Raw genomic sequence first — 14,807 nt, 5'->3', positions numbered from 1 at the left:
TTCTTCCATTAGAACCATTTTATAAGTGGGGTCTAGATTTTGTGGGGCCATTCAAACATGTTGCTATGGCCTACACTCAAAATAAATACATCTTGACAGCTATGGATAACTACAACAAATAAGTTGAGGCATGGGCCTTGAGGGATAATTCTGCTTAGTCAATAGCCTCTTGTTTTTTAAATATATTTTTACCAGGTATAGTCATCCAATGGAATTGGTCACGTTGATCAAGGTGGGCCTTCTTGATTATTCTCATAAGTCTTTGCCATATCATCCCCAGGCCAATAAATTGGATTTGACCACTAACAAAAAATTGTGGAAAATCCTGACTTAGTGGAGCACCATTGGAAGGATTGGGATAGAGAGCTTGCAAGAATCACATTCATGGACCCACTTCTACACATCACTATACATGGTGGGCCACCACAAACCAAGTTGTTAAATTTTTTGAACTATGACCTTGGTATAGAAATGACCATTCGGTAATCCTCAATGAGCCTCTTCCATATCCACTTCCTCCTCCATGCAAGGCACCACTCTCTACAAAACTCCATACAAGGATGAGTGGCATAGCTGACCCAAGTTGACTTCAAAGTGCCAACTCAGAATGTATCCTGAGTCATAATGAAGATGGCGATTCTTGTTCTATCTTATTTCTATATTCAGATCTCTATGAGTATTTTGTACTGTATCACACTACATATTTCATCATGAAAACATATAATAATCCCTATGTTAGGTCTAGATATATGCTAATGTGTTGTTTAATAGTTATATGTGTGCCCAATTAGAGGGACAATTATCAATATGAGAACTACATAATTTTCAAAACAACACTACTTTCATCTACCAAATACTAAAGTATGTTGTCCCCAAAGTGATGGCCTAGTAGTAAATCTTGTGCTTCATAACCTAGAGGTTGTGGGTTCAAGCCCTAGAAGGTGCATCATGGGGTAAGCACACATATGTTCACATGGAGTGTTTGTGCAATCAAGTCTCTTGTCTCTTGAATACTCTAGTGAACCTTCCTTAGCAAGCAACTTGAGGGGGGATCCCAATTGCAATCAAGCTTTGCCATTTGCTTGTGTCACAGATTATCGTTAGTGTCTATAGGAGACACCTACATGGTTCTATGACTAATATTTGGAAGGGAGGTACCCCCCCTTGTGGACATTTGGATGTGTGAGTCTAATGGAAAAAATTTACTAAATCAACAATTGGCCTAAACTTTAAAGAGCATTAAATTCTAAAAGTTTGATGTTTGAAAAAAAAAACACTTACTTCTACTTTAGCATGTGCTGATTTAGGAATAGCGGTTGTATAGGATAGTGCATAATAAGTTCCAACACCCGAACTTCTCCATTCATAATCTTCCATTTCCATCCCTTTTTCATTATTTAAGGACATCAATGTCATATTTACACCTTATAAAATCTTCACTTCCTATATTTAACAATCAAAGAATATTAGTATGGCAATTTAGCTACATGTGATACTTGTATGTATATTCCAAGGGTTCAAAAAATAAACATGTGACCAAAATTAATGATGCAAGCAAAACTCATGAATTTGATGCTAGAATCATCGCATCATGTGGTAAAGTTCCTCATGCTTTTATTGCTTGTTCATGTGAATACACTCCAACTATGTCACAACACCCCAAAAAAATCCGTTTTTTTATTTTGCCTTAAGTATTTGTTAAACTTCTTTTTTCCTTTGTATTTACTAAATATAAATAAAATTACATTAGAGCTAGTTGTAGATGATGAGTGGTCACAAGTTATCGTGGACTCATGTAGTGGGATAAATAGAATATTATGAACACTTCCACCTATATGACCTAATTGGGCTCATATGAGTGGAACTCAAGCATATCACAGTCAAATTCGCACGCAAAAAGGATGACACCTTTAAGTGTGCACTAGATCCGCCAAAATGGACAAGTTCAAAGCTAGCTAAGGTATACACTTTAAATGCATGATGGGCAAGAAAGGTGTTTGCTTTTGGAAAAGTAAAGCATGACTTGAGCGCTATTGTGGGCTACAAATAGTTGCCTACTGGAGGACGATGGATGCAATTTTCGGGTTGTCCTTGGAGGACCGAATGCATTCCTTCTACTACCTTTGCTAGGAGATGGATGATAGCATAGATAGGATGAGAGGCTGCTTTGAATCATAACAAGGCTGCTCTAAACAGGTGAAAATGTGGTTGAACAGGGCTGATTTTGTGGACAGCAAACACATGGATTGAGCGCCTTCACAATAGGGAAGATGGATGAATTTCTTGCTTCATACTTGTGGGCTGCTTTGTGGCATTAGAGAGATGCTCTCTCAGGGGTGATTAGAGAAAGATGGAAGTATATTAGACAAAACAGGTGTTGATTTACACACATACACAAGCAGGTCACTGAGCCGGGAGTGATGGTGCTTTAGTTTTCTTTTAAAAACCTGACTTTTTCAAAAGCAAGAGATCTACACACACAAGCTCAAAAGTGGGCCACTTAAGTTAACTAGAGGTAATTTTGTAGAGATGCACCACCTTGTCACTGCACCATTATAATAGCATATGCCCTAATGGGCCATGCTAACAAAAAGGCAGATGAAGGAACAACCCAAATAATGCACTAGAAGTTATTGGTCATTCCACCTGCCAGATGCTGCAAAAATGTTTGACAAGAGTACCTGTGCTGCAGGATTTCCTGGTTTCAACCTTAAAACGTGATCCGAAACTTGCTCAGCTAGATTTACATTGGTACGACTTCTACAAGCACTAAGTAAACTAGTCCATACTGCAGCGTTGGGTTGTGATGGTATTCTCCTTATAAGGTCATCTGCCTCATTCAAACATCCAGCTCGTCCCAACAAATCAATAACGCAAGTGTAATGTTGAGGTGATGGTGCTATGCCATAATCATCTACCATGCAACTAAAATAATAACATCCTTCATTAACTAAACCAGCATGTTTACAAGCACTAAGAACGCTGCTAAATGTGAACTCATCTGGCATGACACCTTCTGACTGCATAGCCTGAAATATTTGAAGTGCCTCCTTTCCCTTTCCATGTTGGGCATAGCTCCCAATCATTATATTCCATGATACTGCATCTCGTTTAGACATTTTCTCAAAAATTTGCCAAGCATCAAATATGCTCCCACATCGGGCATACATGTCTACTAAAGCATTTTCAACTATAACATCTGATTGATACCCTGCTTTCACAATGAAAGCGTGAACCTCTCTACCCTGTTGAACATCTAGAAGTGCAGCACATGCACTGATAACAGTCCCAAAAGTGAACTCATTTGGTGCTAAGCCCTCACCTTGCAGTTGCTCATACATTTCAAGTGCCTGTCTATGACACCCCTGTAGAACATAGCCTTGAATCATTGCAGTCCAAGAATGTAAATCACGCTTAGGCATATGACTAAATAGCTCAAGTGCTTCCCTGCCGAGCTGATGTCTTACACAACCTGTGATCATTGCAGTGTAAGACACTTCATCCTGTGAGCCCAATTTGTCGAACAGCTTGTGTGCTTCTTGTATGCTGCCACATTTGGCATACATATCTATAAGAGCATGCACGACAGCAGGTTCTGAGTGAAATCCAGCACTTTTGATCTGCTGATGAATATCCTTGCCTAAAGTCAAATTGTTTAAACTTGTACAGACACTGAGAACACAACTGTAGGTGAACTCATTTGGTTGGAAATCCTCCTGCTTCATTTCCTCAAATAACCTGAGGGCTGCTTCATTATTTCCATGCTGGGCATATCCAGCAATTAAGGCATTCCACGATACAACATCCCTCTTGGACATCTGCTTGAAAGCTTGATAAGCAGCATTGATACTCCCGCATTTGGCATACATGTCAAGAAGAGCATTCCCTACAAAGACAATGGACACAATCGGTGTTTTCTCTACACGGGCATGGACAATCTTGCCCTCATTCAAAGCCAGCAAGCTGGCACACGCATTGAGCATTGCATTATAAGTAAAATGGTTCGGTAGTACACTCTCATGATGCATTTGATGAAAGACCTCCAAAGCTTCCTTGCCATGCCCTAGCTTAATATACGCTGCCATCATTGCAGTCCAAGCAACCACATCTTTGTATGTGATATTGTCGAATGTTCGACGTGCCCCCTCAAGAAACGAACATTCAGTATACATTTTGATTAATGCAGTCCCCAGCATAGCATCATCATCCAAGCCATCAGAAATTATTTGAGAATGAGTACATTTGCCTCTCTCCAGGACAGCAGGACCAGTGAATGCCCTTAAGAGGCTGATATATGTCACCAAGTTTGGCTGAGAACTTTCCTCCTTCATTCTGTCATATAATGCAATGGCTCTCTCGGCATGTCCATGTTGCGCAAATCCTGCAACCATGGTTGTCCAGGACACAACATTCCGTCTAGACATTCTTGCAAACAGACACGAAGCCTCTGGAAGGCATCCACATTTGACATAGACACTGAGAAACTTGTTGAGAACAGGGATCTCACTAATGAGGTCATGTCTGATGGCAAGGTCATGGAGGTGCCTACCTTGCTCAAGGGCAGAGCAAAGGGAGGCATTACATCCTGTTTCTGTTTCAAGGGTAAGGATGAGAGCAGACAAGGCATCTGTCAGATGGGGGACTGTCTCATGCTCATGTCTGTTGTACTTTCTGCCATTGCAGCTGAGCTTGCTAGCATGCTTGTTGGGGATGCCAGAAATGGAATAAGGCCTGCGAGTGCTTGAGGGGTAGTGCAAGGACAGACAGTTAAACATAAACAAGACGTGACATGCTGCAAACAGTCTTCAGGAAGCAGCTTTCCAGGGCTTTCCTTTTCCTCCTTTTAAGCATTTGATACTTAAACTCCCTAATGCTCCAAACGCTTGTCATCATACCAGTAGACACTATTTATAAAGCTGTATATACATAGGGATCTCTGAATGTACGACTGAGACCTCAAATTTCTTTCCCCAAAGTTTGGTTGCCAGTAATTATACCAAAAATGGAAAATACTTCACTACACCGAAGAAGACTGTTGTTGTCCCATCTAGTCGATCAAAATGTGGAGACACTTCTTTGACATTTAACCTTACATTGAGCTACTACTGTGATCATGAACATCTACTGACCTGTTGCCAACTGCACACTGTGCCAACTGTCAGCATGCCTCTAGACCCCCCCCCCCCAAACACATGTGAGATAATCATGTGACACCAGCAGCATTATCATCGTCATCTTCAGATAGATGATCATCCGTGAAATGTCAACATCATGGCGAATCCTGCGAGCACCAGCTAAGACAATGTCGTCCTAAATAATCATTCTTAGTTAGCTTCAAGATTCAAATCTTAGCTCCCAGAAGAAATAAACAGTAGACCCATGAAATTCTGAGCTTGCTGATATTGATCTGACAACATTTGAAAGCAGATCATATTCATGGATTTCTGCATCAGCTTCAATAACGCATCATCAAAATTAACATTATTGCAGACTTCAGAACCTAGTCGTTCGCGCTGCCGTACTTTCGATTCCTCGGATGCGATCGAATCTCCTTCTCGGATACAGCGTTCTCTGCTCATCCAACTGTATCTGAGCAGGAAGGGGTTTCACTATTTCGAGGACCCGTTATGCAGCCTTGTTGTCAGTTGGAGGGCTTGTTATTTCTTGAGAAATTAGCTAACCCGCCACCATTGATGACTGAAACACACACAGGACATTTCATGGTCGGGATTTCGTAGCCACTGCCATATTTATGACAGTCAAAAGTGTGCATTGTGCTCCTGTCACAAAGGCATTAGCCGCAACCGGCACCACCTGTTATGCCTCAGTCAAGGCGCCGGTAGGTACCATTCTCTTGAGTCTAATAAGCCCACTCGACTCACATACTGATTAACGCTTAGCTTGAGAGATAGGTCTATTTTCCTATGTCTGAATGACCATGGGAAACGCCATCGATGAGCCCTTCTTCTTCACCAACTGCGATTTTGCAGCGATCCTTCGGCCAAAACCTAAACCGACGTTTAATGTACAGTGACTTAAAAAACCTTCAAACTCTAAAGAAGGTGGTTTAAAACCTTTTCCTTTGCAAATTTTTTACTTGTGAATTGCAAATTGCAACATGCAATAAGATGCAAGATCCGTCAAAAGAGTGCCGCATGATTTTGGTCTAATTTGCCATGATAGTTAGTGTCTATAATGTCTAACAAGTAATTATACTATTACTTTTGTTATGAGATGCGTTGCAGAATCAACTTTTGATGTAAAACCGAGAGCTCAACTCCATCCAATGCAAATTGTAAATATTCTTGAAATATGCTTTAGTCCTAGTAAAGTTATCGGCAAGATCAACCCTCCCATTTACTAGCATAACTTCACAATGTGCCTTAAAGTATGTTTCCATCCAAGAAACTGCAACCTTGCTTGGAGGACCAATGGTAACATTTGACTCAAGTCTATATCCATCATACTTAGATATTCTATATTTGACTCTTTTAAGATGAGTATTGCCTAAGCTTAAGCCTATTTTTAAATATGTCCTACAAACCACTATGTTATAAACGCAATATTGAAAATTTCCACATACCCATGGTATCAACATTGATGAAAGAAAAGCATCTTGTTGACTGTATATCAAAGAAAAATAATGATGCCAGAGTGCCTTCAATTTCTATAATAACCATATATAGCAAGCTAATTCTTATGGCAACAATCACATTGCAATGCATACTTAATTTGTGCATCACTTACAAGTAACCTAATGCATTCCATACCATAATTTCTTCTATTATTTTAAAAATACATAATTATTTTAACACCGCATTCTTCTTGCATGCATGAAACATCTATGGATGACTTGTGATGTTGAAAGTATGATTGATCTACATGCTTTGATGATTGCATCTCTATGCCATTCAAGGAACCTCTTATATCCTCCAAAGTATTGGGATCAAATGAATCAAAATACAATAGACCTTGTTCTTTGACAATATCCTCATCATTTTTCTTTGTAATGTGGGTTGGACTGCATGCACTTGATAAGATATCCAAGTCAAAGGATTCAAAAGATAAAGCATTAGATCCATCATATGGATCAAAAGACAAAGCATCCATTCATAAAAGAGAAAATATACAATGTAGGTGCTAGCAAGAGCATTAGAGGAAATGATTGAGGATAGTACTATAACCCAGTAACAATAGCAAAGTGGAATAATAGGGCCAATGGTCTTTTATGAGGCAAGTAGTTGAGGCTAGGGTTAGGCTAGGGATAGGGCTTGGTGTAAAGGTGCCCTAGGATTAAGGACTTGCTAAGTTGGGAAATTTTTGTTTATAAGAAGGGATGCATGCCTCATTCCTCTCATTTACAAGCAAGAGATCACCAAGCTAGAGTAGAGGAGCATTATAGAAGGAGCAAGACCAACCCATACAAATCTAGCGTAATAACCTTGTAACATCAACTGAAAATGCCAATGTAAGTGATTTTTGGCTAGTGTTAAAATATATTTAAAATATTTCTTTTTATTGAAATTATAGGCCTTCTATTTAGGTAATGACTTGATTAAGAATAATGATTGATAAAAGTAGGTTAACTTGATGCAATAGCTTACATTATAATGAATATGTTTAACATATTTGATCACTTAAGCAATGAATTTTCTTAATATTATAGAGAGCTTGGTACACCAAGGTTCTAAGAAAATTCTAACTTCTTTCAGACAACTTGATGGATTATCTTGAATTTTTATCAATATCTTTGCCAACTTAATGCAATGTATCAAGTTCGAGTAAAGTTTAATATCTAGTTTCACTTGATATAGTGCAATAAGGTTCTTAAATTATGAGAAACCTCTAATTCTTGCCTTTAGCATTTGTCTATTTATTTTGAATCATTTTTGTCATGGATAGGACTTAGGAAGAGAGTAGTAAGAAGTCCAAGAAGACATAGGAGTATACTCTTGAAGAGAATACATTATGTCCATTTGATTCTCCTCCCCCTACTAACATGACAAAGAAAAGTAGTGAATTTCAAGCTGAGAAGGGTGGTGAGAGAGATCTTGGTGGCAAATTGGGCAAGCCACTAAATTATCAAACCCCTGGCAAGAGAGCACTATTCCAGGTGGTGCTTCTATTAAACAAAGTAAGATCACACAAGCATCAAAGCATAAGAATAATGAAGGACCTGAGGACTGACCCTTAGGTGTTCAACAACAACTTCCTTTACCATCAAAGTCCTCTCATATAAAATGAAAACATGAAGAGGAGCTACCAACATGCAAAACTCTAGAGTCTAGATACGACTCTTTCACATCAGATTATAGTTCTAGTAGTAACGAGGAGCCAATGTGGCCTCAGACAAAGCAAGCTATTATTTTTAGTAAGAAACCATGACACGCTAGAACACCTCTTCTTATGCGAGAGTACCCTAATAATGAATGGTGTTTATCGTATCCTTCCCAAGGAAATCTCATTTGGGGCCTTGCAAGAAATGTTGCGTCAAAGATGCTAACAAGCCAAAGCAATGTGGGAGGGTCACACCATATAATTATGTAGATCTTGATAGCTCCATGGTTTACTTGGCAATGTCTAATGGTCCAGATTTTGGCTAGGATAAAACAAAATATTTAAAGCTCAGTGTAGTGTAGGGCCTTTGAGAGATGACATTTAATAAGAAGAAAACCTTATTGTGACATTGTCTTCTTTTATCCAAGGCAAGGCACTATCACATGTTGTACCTACATCTCAAAAGTCTATTCAAGCCAAAGAGACATCTTATCCTATGAAAATTAAGACTAGTGGGAGAGAAGGTAGTGGCCACACACAAAAGAAGAGAATTCCACCAAGGCCAATATCTCCATCAAAGAAAAGACTATAAAAGAAATCTAAGAAATAAGTGGAACCTCAACCAAGTACCACCTCTAACTTCAAGGAGTTCAAGGATGAGTCAACTATTGGAGGAGAGGAACTCATCATGTTAGGTGGAGAGCTCAAATTAGGCATCTTACCTTCAAAACAAAATATGCTTAGGAGATATATAAAAAAGCATAAGTTTTTTGGAGACGATTTCATCCCCCTTCTAGTCAGGCAAATACATCGTGCCGCCTTTGACATGTCATAGGTAACTCACACTCAGGCTGAAGTAAGAAGGCAACTTCTAGAAAATTATCCTCATATACATCACTTTGACATGTCCAAAGTAGAGGTATATGACGATTATGTCATAGGTAACTCACACTCAGGCTGAAGTAAGAAGGCAACTTCTAGAAAATTATCCTCATATACATCACTTTAAATATACTAAGTGTAAAGTATATAAATGATGGAGTTTTAAAGAAGTGAAGCTTTTGTTCAAGGATTATAATTTAAATGATAATGATTTTAGGAGAAAACTATCCTTCATTAAGAAGATCAAATTTTTTTCAAACAAAATATGAGGAGCATACACAAAAGTACAGGAAGGTAGACATTAACCTTACAAGATTATTTTTATTAGATATTGGTGTGGTAATTGACAAGAACTCAAAGATGGAGGGTTTTCATAAGTGCGATCCAATTTTCTAACTTGCATTTAGGAAGGTGGGCCAAATTTGGGATTTACAAGATCAAATATTTCACATGTGGGAAGTTAAGCAATTAAAATTTCAAAGTTAAAGAAGGCTCGGGATGATACAAATGTCATTTTGATGGGAAAGTCTAAGAATATAGATGTGTCCATTGGAGAGCTTACTAATGATATGAAATTGTTACCATGGCGCTCTCTTCAAGGCTAAGAAAATACTTTTGTTTGTAGATATAAAGTCTATATAAAAATATAAGAGATGATGACAAAGCACCTCAATAGTTCTTCATGGGATGAAGTCACATGTGAATATCCAAAATCCAGTTCTATGAATGTGCTAAAAGATTTTTTCTTACCATTCAAGGATTGGGAACTTAACTCATAGGTTTTCTTTTCAATACATTTATCTTATTTTATAGTCTACTCTTTCAAATACTAAGAAAATACTTTTGTTTGTAGATATAAAGTCTATATAAAAATATAAGAGATGATGACAAAGCACCTCAATAATTCTTCATGGGATGAAGTCACGTGTGAATATCCAAAATCCACTTCTATGAATGTGCTAAAAGATTTTTTCTTAGCATTCAAGGATTGGGTAAGTATTGATACTTCTTACCTTGAAACATAACTTATTTGTAATGTTTTTTAAAAAGAAATCAATTAAAGGTAAAAGGAATGAAAAAGGATAAGCCACATTGCAGATGATGATTGCCCTCCATAGTTCTTGATCCATTTGGAAAGGGAGATTGCATAGATTACTAGAGTAATACATAGCACAACTTGATGATGTGAAGATGCATTCTTTCTATCATCCACAATGTCCACTACGTGAGATACATTACAAAGTTGTTCTTAGTGATCTGAATGACTTAGATAAATTGGTAGATTCATATTACTTCACTCTTGCAATTGCAGATATACCATATGGATTTAATATATTGGGATCTATTAATGATGATAAGGCTTTCAAATTCAAAGAAGTCTCATAAATGATTTAAAAATTCAAGAAAATAATAAATTCTCCATTGGTTAAATTTGTTATCTTCCATAGTATATAGCAAGCTAGTAGCATCGCAATTTCCTTCAAAAATGAATTATATGGAGTAGAATCTTTCATTTGGTATAATTGCTTTGCTCTCTATTTAATATAATGGATAGTCTTGTATGTGTTGATGTTTCTTACACGATAAAGCTAAGTATCTTTTTGTGCAAGGAAAAGACCAATATTAACCACACACCTCAATTTTGATTCAAGAGTTGCTTTGAGATTATCACCTACGATACTGGGATGAAGTAGAGAAGAAAAGAGTCAAAGCACATTCAACTAAAATAAATATAGAGAATATCTTCAATTATCTAGCCACCATAAGAAAACTAAAGCAAGTGGATGGTAACAAGTTTACGGTGAACTCGTATCAAAAGCCACAAAGGTTGATCAATAGATTGCTTAACTTATTTCAATAGAAGATGATTGGGTGGTTGATTTATTTTTAGGGACATGTGTGTATATAGTTGTTCTACTAATAAAAAATATTTAAATAATATAACAAACATATATATAATCCATGATAAATAAATAATATATTCAAACTTTACATAATCAATAGAAACAATAATTGTGCATACTATTCACATAGGAAGATATTGTATTGTTGTGGAGAAGGATGACCTTCAAGTGGAATTTATTAAGATGTGACTTCAAGATATTCCTGAATTGCTAAATGAGGATCAAGAAGTATGTGCAAAGGTCATTGCTGACATTGATTAGGTCATGCCTACATCTAAGGAGCCCATACCTCCTCTATCGAGTGAACTAGGAGAACTAGTAGAGCTTGCTTATATTGAAATTGTTAAAGTAATTGAGGAGAATGAAGAAAACAATAATAGTGATATTGGATCTCTATAGATTTTATATATTAATACAATTTTCATTTTTCTTGAAGTGAGCTCTGTTTATATCGTTTTATACATTGTAATTAAGTACTCACCAAAGTATATCGGTCCACACTAGTATACTCAATATTTTATATTTGAATATTATAGTTTCTATATTTATTTTTATATACAATGTTATGAAAAACCTAAATATCTCTTTAATTGTGTAGCATAATAAGTAGTACTTATATATTTATTAGCCATACTAGGATTTGAAAAGTTTAGTTTTCATAATTTGTTATACCTTATTGTTGTATAGATATTAATTTTTGTTTCATTATTTAAAACTTTACATATGCAAAAGCAACTTGACAATATAATTGTGAAATGATAGCATGTTAATGGTCTTTGTTATTGATCAAAGATATGAATTGGCTAATGATTGCACACTTTGATAAATAACTATACGAATAACTTTCTTATCAATTAAGCATCAAAGTTTTGATGATTAAATTTTCAAAGTTTCTAGATAATTATCATGTACCATGTCTAATTGATTATTAAGTTTTTAAAAAATTAAATTTATGCTATATGAACTTTCTGATATCAGCATACTAGCTTGCTAATATATTTAAAATTTTCCTTTAAGAATGATCTAAATTTTAAATCAAAATACTTTCATCATAGTAGTTTTTTTAAATCATGCATACAATTGGAGAATATGGGAAATTTCCATAAGTTTGGGACACATGGTCAAATCTTTTGGATTTGTCATAACTTGAACACTATAACTCCAAATCGGATAGTGATACTGAGATTCCAAAGCCCCCTAGGACCCGTTGCACCAAGGGAGACCTCCCAATCCACCTAAGGCATAGACGGGTGAAGGAGGAAGCGAGGAAGCAAACTGGGGATCAAATGCCAAAAAGCAAACAAAACCACTGGACCTACCTAAATGATTCATGAAATTCAAAATGAGTGATAGAATAGTGTTGTTATTGGGAGCAAAATGACAAGGCCAAACCAACAAGCCCATCAAAGTTCCTCCCAAAGGTTAAGGAAGACAACTTGGCTCGCGAAGGTTAAAAACCTCAACTAGTAATCATAACAAACGACCTCACCAAGGACAAGGAGGCTAACCTCGTTAGTTAGTCTCTTAAAGGAATTCTCCAATGTGTTTGCATGGTCCATAGAGAAGCTAAAAGGCATCAATCCAAGCATAGTAACCCACAATATCCCTATGGTCCCTGATGCAACGTGAGTTAAACAAAGGCCTTACCCCAGGAATCCAAATCATGCTCATGCTATGAAAGAAGAGATTGATAGAATTTTGGGTGCAAGATTCATTTATGAAATCGAGCACACATACTAGGTATCACCCATTTTAATTGTACTCAAAAAGAATAGTAAGATTGGAGTGCACATAAACTAAAAAAAAAGTCAACATAGCTATTAAGCGAGATAACTATCCATTGCCATACGCCAAGCACGTGCTCGAGAGAGTGGCAAGGAAGGAGGGATGTAACCTCTTGGACAAGTTTTCAAGCTATAATCAAGTGCAAATCCACCTAGACGACATGCACAAAATAGCATTCACCACTAAATGCGAGGTGTTTGCTTATATAATTATCCCATTTGGATTGACCAATATCCTTGCCACCTTCCAACAGCTCATGTGTGCAATCTAAAGAGGCATGCTGAGAAAATGGTAAGAAGTATTCATTGATGACATGTGTGTTCATACCAATTAGGAAGAACACTTGGGGAAACTCCGCATAGTCTTTGAATGGTGTAGATAGTATGGCCTCTCATTGAACCCCTTGATGTGTCAATTTTGGATAAAACATGGTTGTATCTTAGGTCGCACAATGTCAAGGAATGGAATTTATATGGACTTCTCAAAAGTGAAGGTGAATGTTGATCTTCCACCTCCGATAAACTACAAGGGAGTTTAGTGCTTTCTAGGTCATAGTGGATACTATCGATGGTTTGTGTGGAACTATGCACTGATTGTTAGCATCCTATACAAGTTGTTGATTATTTTCAAATGGACAGAGGAGTGCCAACAAGCCTATGAATGCCTCAAATAGGCTCTAACATCATCTCCTATCTTAAGAGTCCCAGATTGGTCCATCACTTTCCATATACACATTGATGCTTCAAAATTTGATGTGGGGGCATTGTCTAAGCCGATGAACATAACATGAATTTCCCAATGAGATTTGCCAATAGGCAACTCAATGATGTAGAGATGAACTACTCCACAATATAGCGAGAAGGGTTAAATGGTTTAGACATTATATTTTGGCTACATTATTCACCTTCTTTGTTGATCATCATACATTGCTTTATTTGGTTAATGAGCCTTATGGAATAGGATGCATTGCCAGATGGCTACTACTCTTATTGGGATTTGATTTATCAGTGGTGATGTGAAAGGAAAAGCCACATTATATGGCAAATCACATGTCCTACATAACCCCCACAAGAGAACCTGCCGGGAAAGGCACCATGGATGATTTGCCTGATCTCACCTTTTCAAGGTATCCAATGAAAATGAACTTTATAAAGGAAACCTTACACTTTACTGGGCTAATGATGTAGTGCAGATTTTAGAAAATGGGATCCTTGATTGCTTGATCAAAAAAGCTAGACTAAGGCATCTCATTTTGAAGGTTCAACCTTACTAAATGATTACAAGACAGCTTTATCGGTTAGGGTAGGATGCTCTATTAAGACAATATATCTATGAAAATGAGATGCATGATGTGCTTAGTGAAGCACGTGGTAGAATTATATGAGGTCATTTCAATTGAGACACCACTACACGAAAGGTCTTAGAGTCTCAATTGTGGTGGTCTATATTGTTTCGTAATGCTACTAAGTTTGTTAAGCAGTGTGATGAGTGCCAACACACAAAAGTTCCCATACGAAAGGACAAAATGAAGTTGATGCCAATGATAGCATGCCAACCATTTGAAAGATGGGGCATTGACCTCATTGGATCTATTAGTCATGCTGCTTAATACTCCGAAGTGAAATACATCATAGTAGCCAGAGATTACTTTACAAAGTGGACTGAAGCAAGGGCAACAAGGAGAAATAATGAAAGGAGCATTGTTAAATTTCTTCGGAAGCAAGTCATCTCCAAGTTTGGTTGCCCCATTGAACTAGTTGACAATTAGGGTATAAATTTTGTTAATGAGGTCATTAAGCATCTGTTATCGACCTTTTTGGTTATCCATCGAAAGTCATTGCCATACTATCCCTAGGCCAATGGTCAAGCTAAATAAACAAACAAAATCTTGGTCAATGTATTTACAAAAACTCTCTCTCCTTCACGAAGTGATTGGAACAATAAGCTAATGGCAGCCTT

General features: G+C 37.1%; 1 protein-coding gene across 1 annotated transcript; it reads right to left on the bottom strand.

Moving 5' to 3' along the window:
* Positions 1-2,086: 2,086 nt before the first annotated feature.
* LOC148013385 (pentatricopeptide repeat-containing protein At2g13600-like) lies at positions 2,087-6,038 on the bottom strand. The gene has a single exon (XM_087668210.1). The coding sequence runs from the start codon at positions 4,773-4,775 to the stop codon at positions 2,631-2,633; it is 2,145 nt and encodes a 714-aa protein (XP_087524336.1). The 5' UTR covers positions 4,776-6,038; the 3' UTR covers positions 2,087-2,630.
* Between the last annotated feature and the right edge of the window lie 8,769 nt (positions 6,039-14,807).

Source organism: Lygodium microphyllum, chromosome 26, assembly GCF_053477565.2.
Source record: "Lygodium microphyllum isolate KBCC chromosome 26, Lygodium_microphyllum_v1.1.10, whole genome shotgun sequence".
NCBI lineage: Eukaryota > Viridiplantae > Streptophyta > Polypodiopsida > Schizaeales > Lygodiaceae > Lygodium > Lygodium microphyllum.
This window is presented reverse-complemented; position numbering and strand designations above follow the sequence as displayed.

What these genes read in the sequence shown, in the direction of transcription:
- LOC148013385 (XM_087668210.1), bottom strand. Translation starts at nt 4,775, where the DNA reads ATGTTTAACTGTCTGTCCTTGCACTACCCCTCAAGCACTCGCAGGCCT.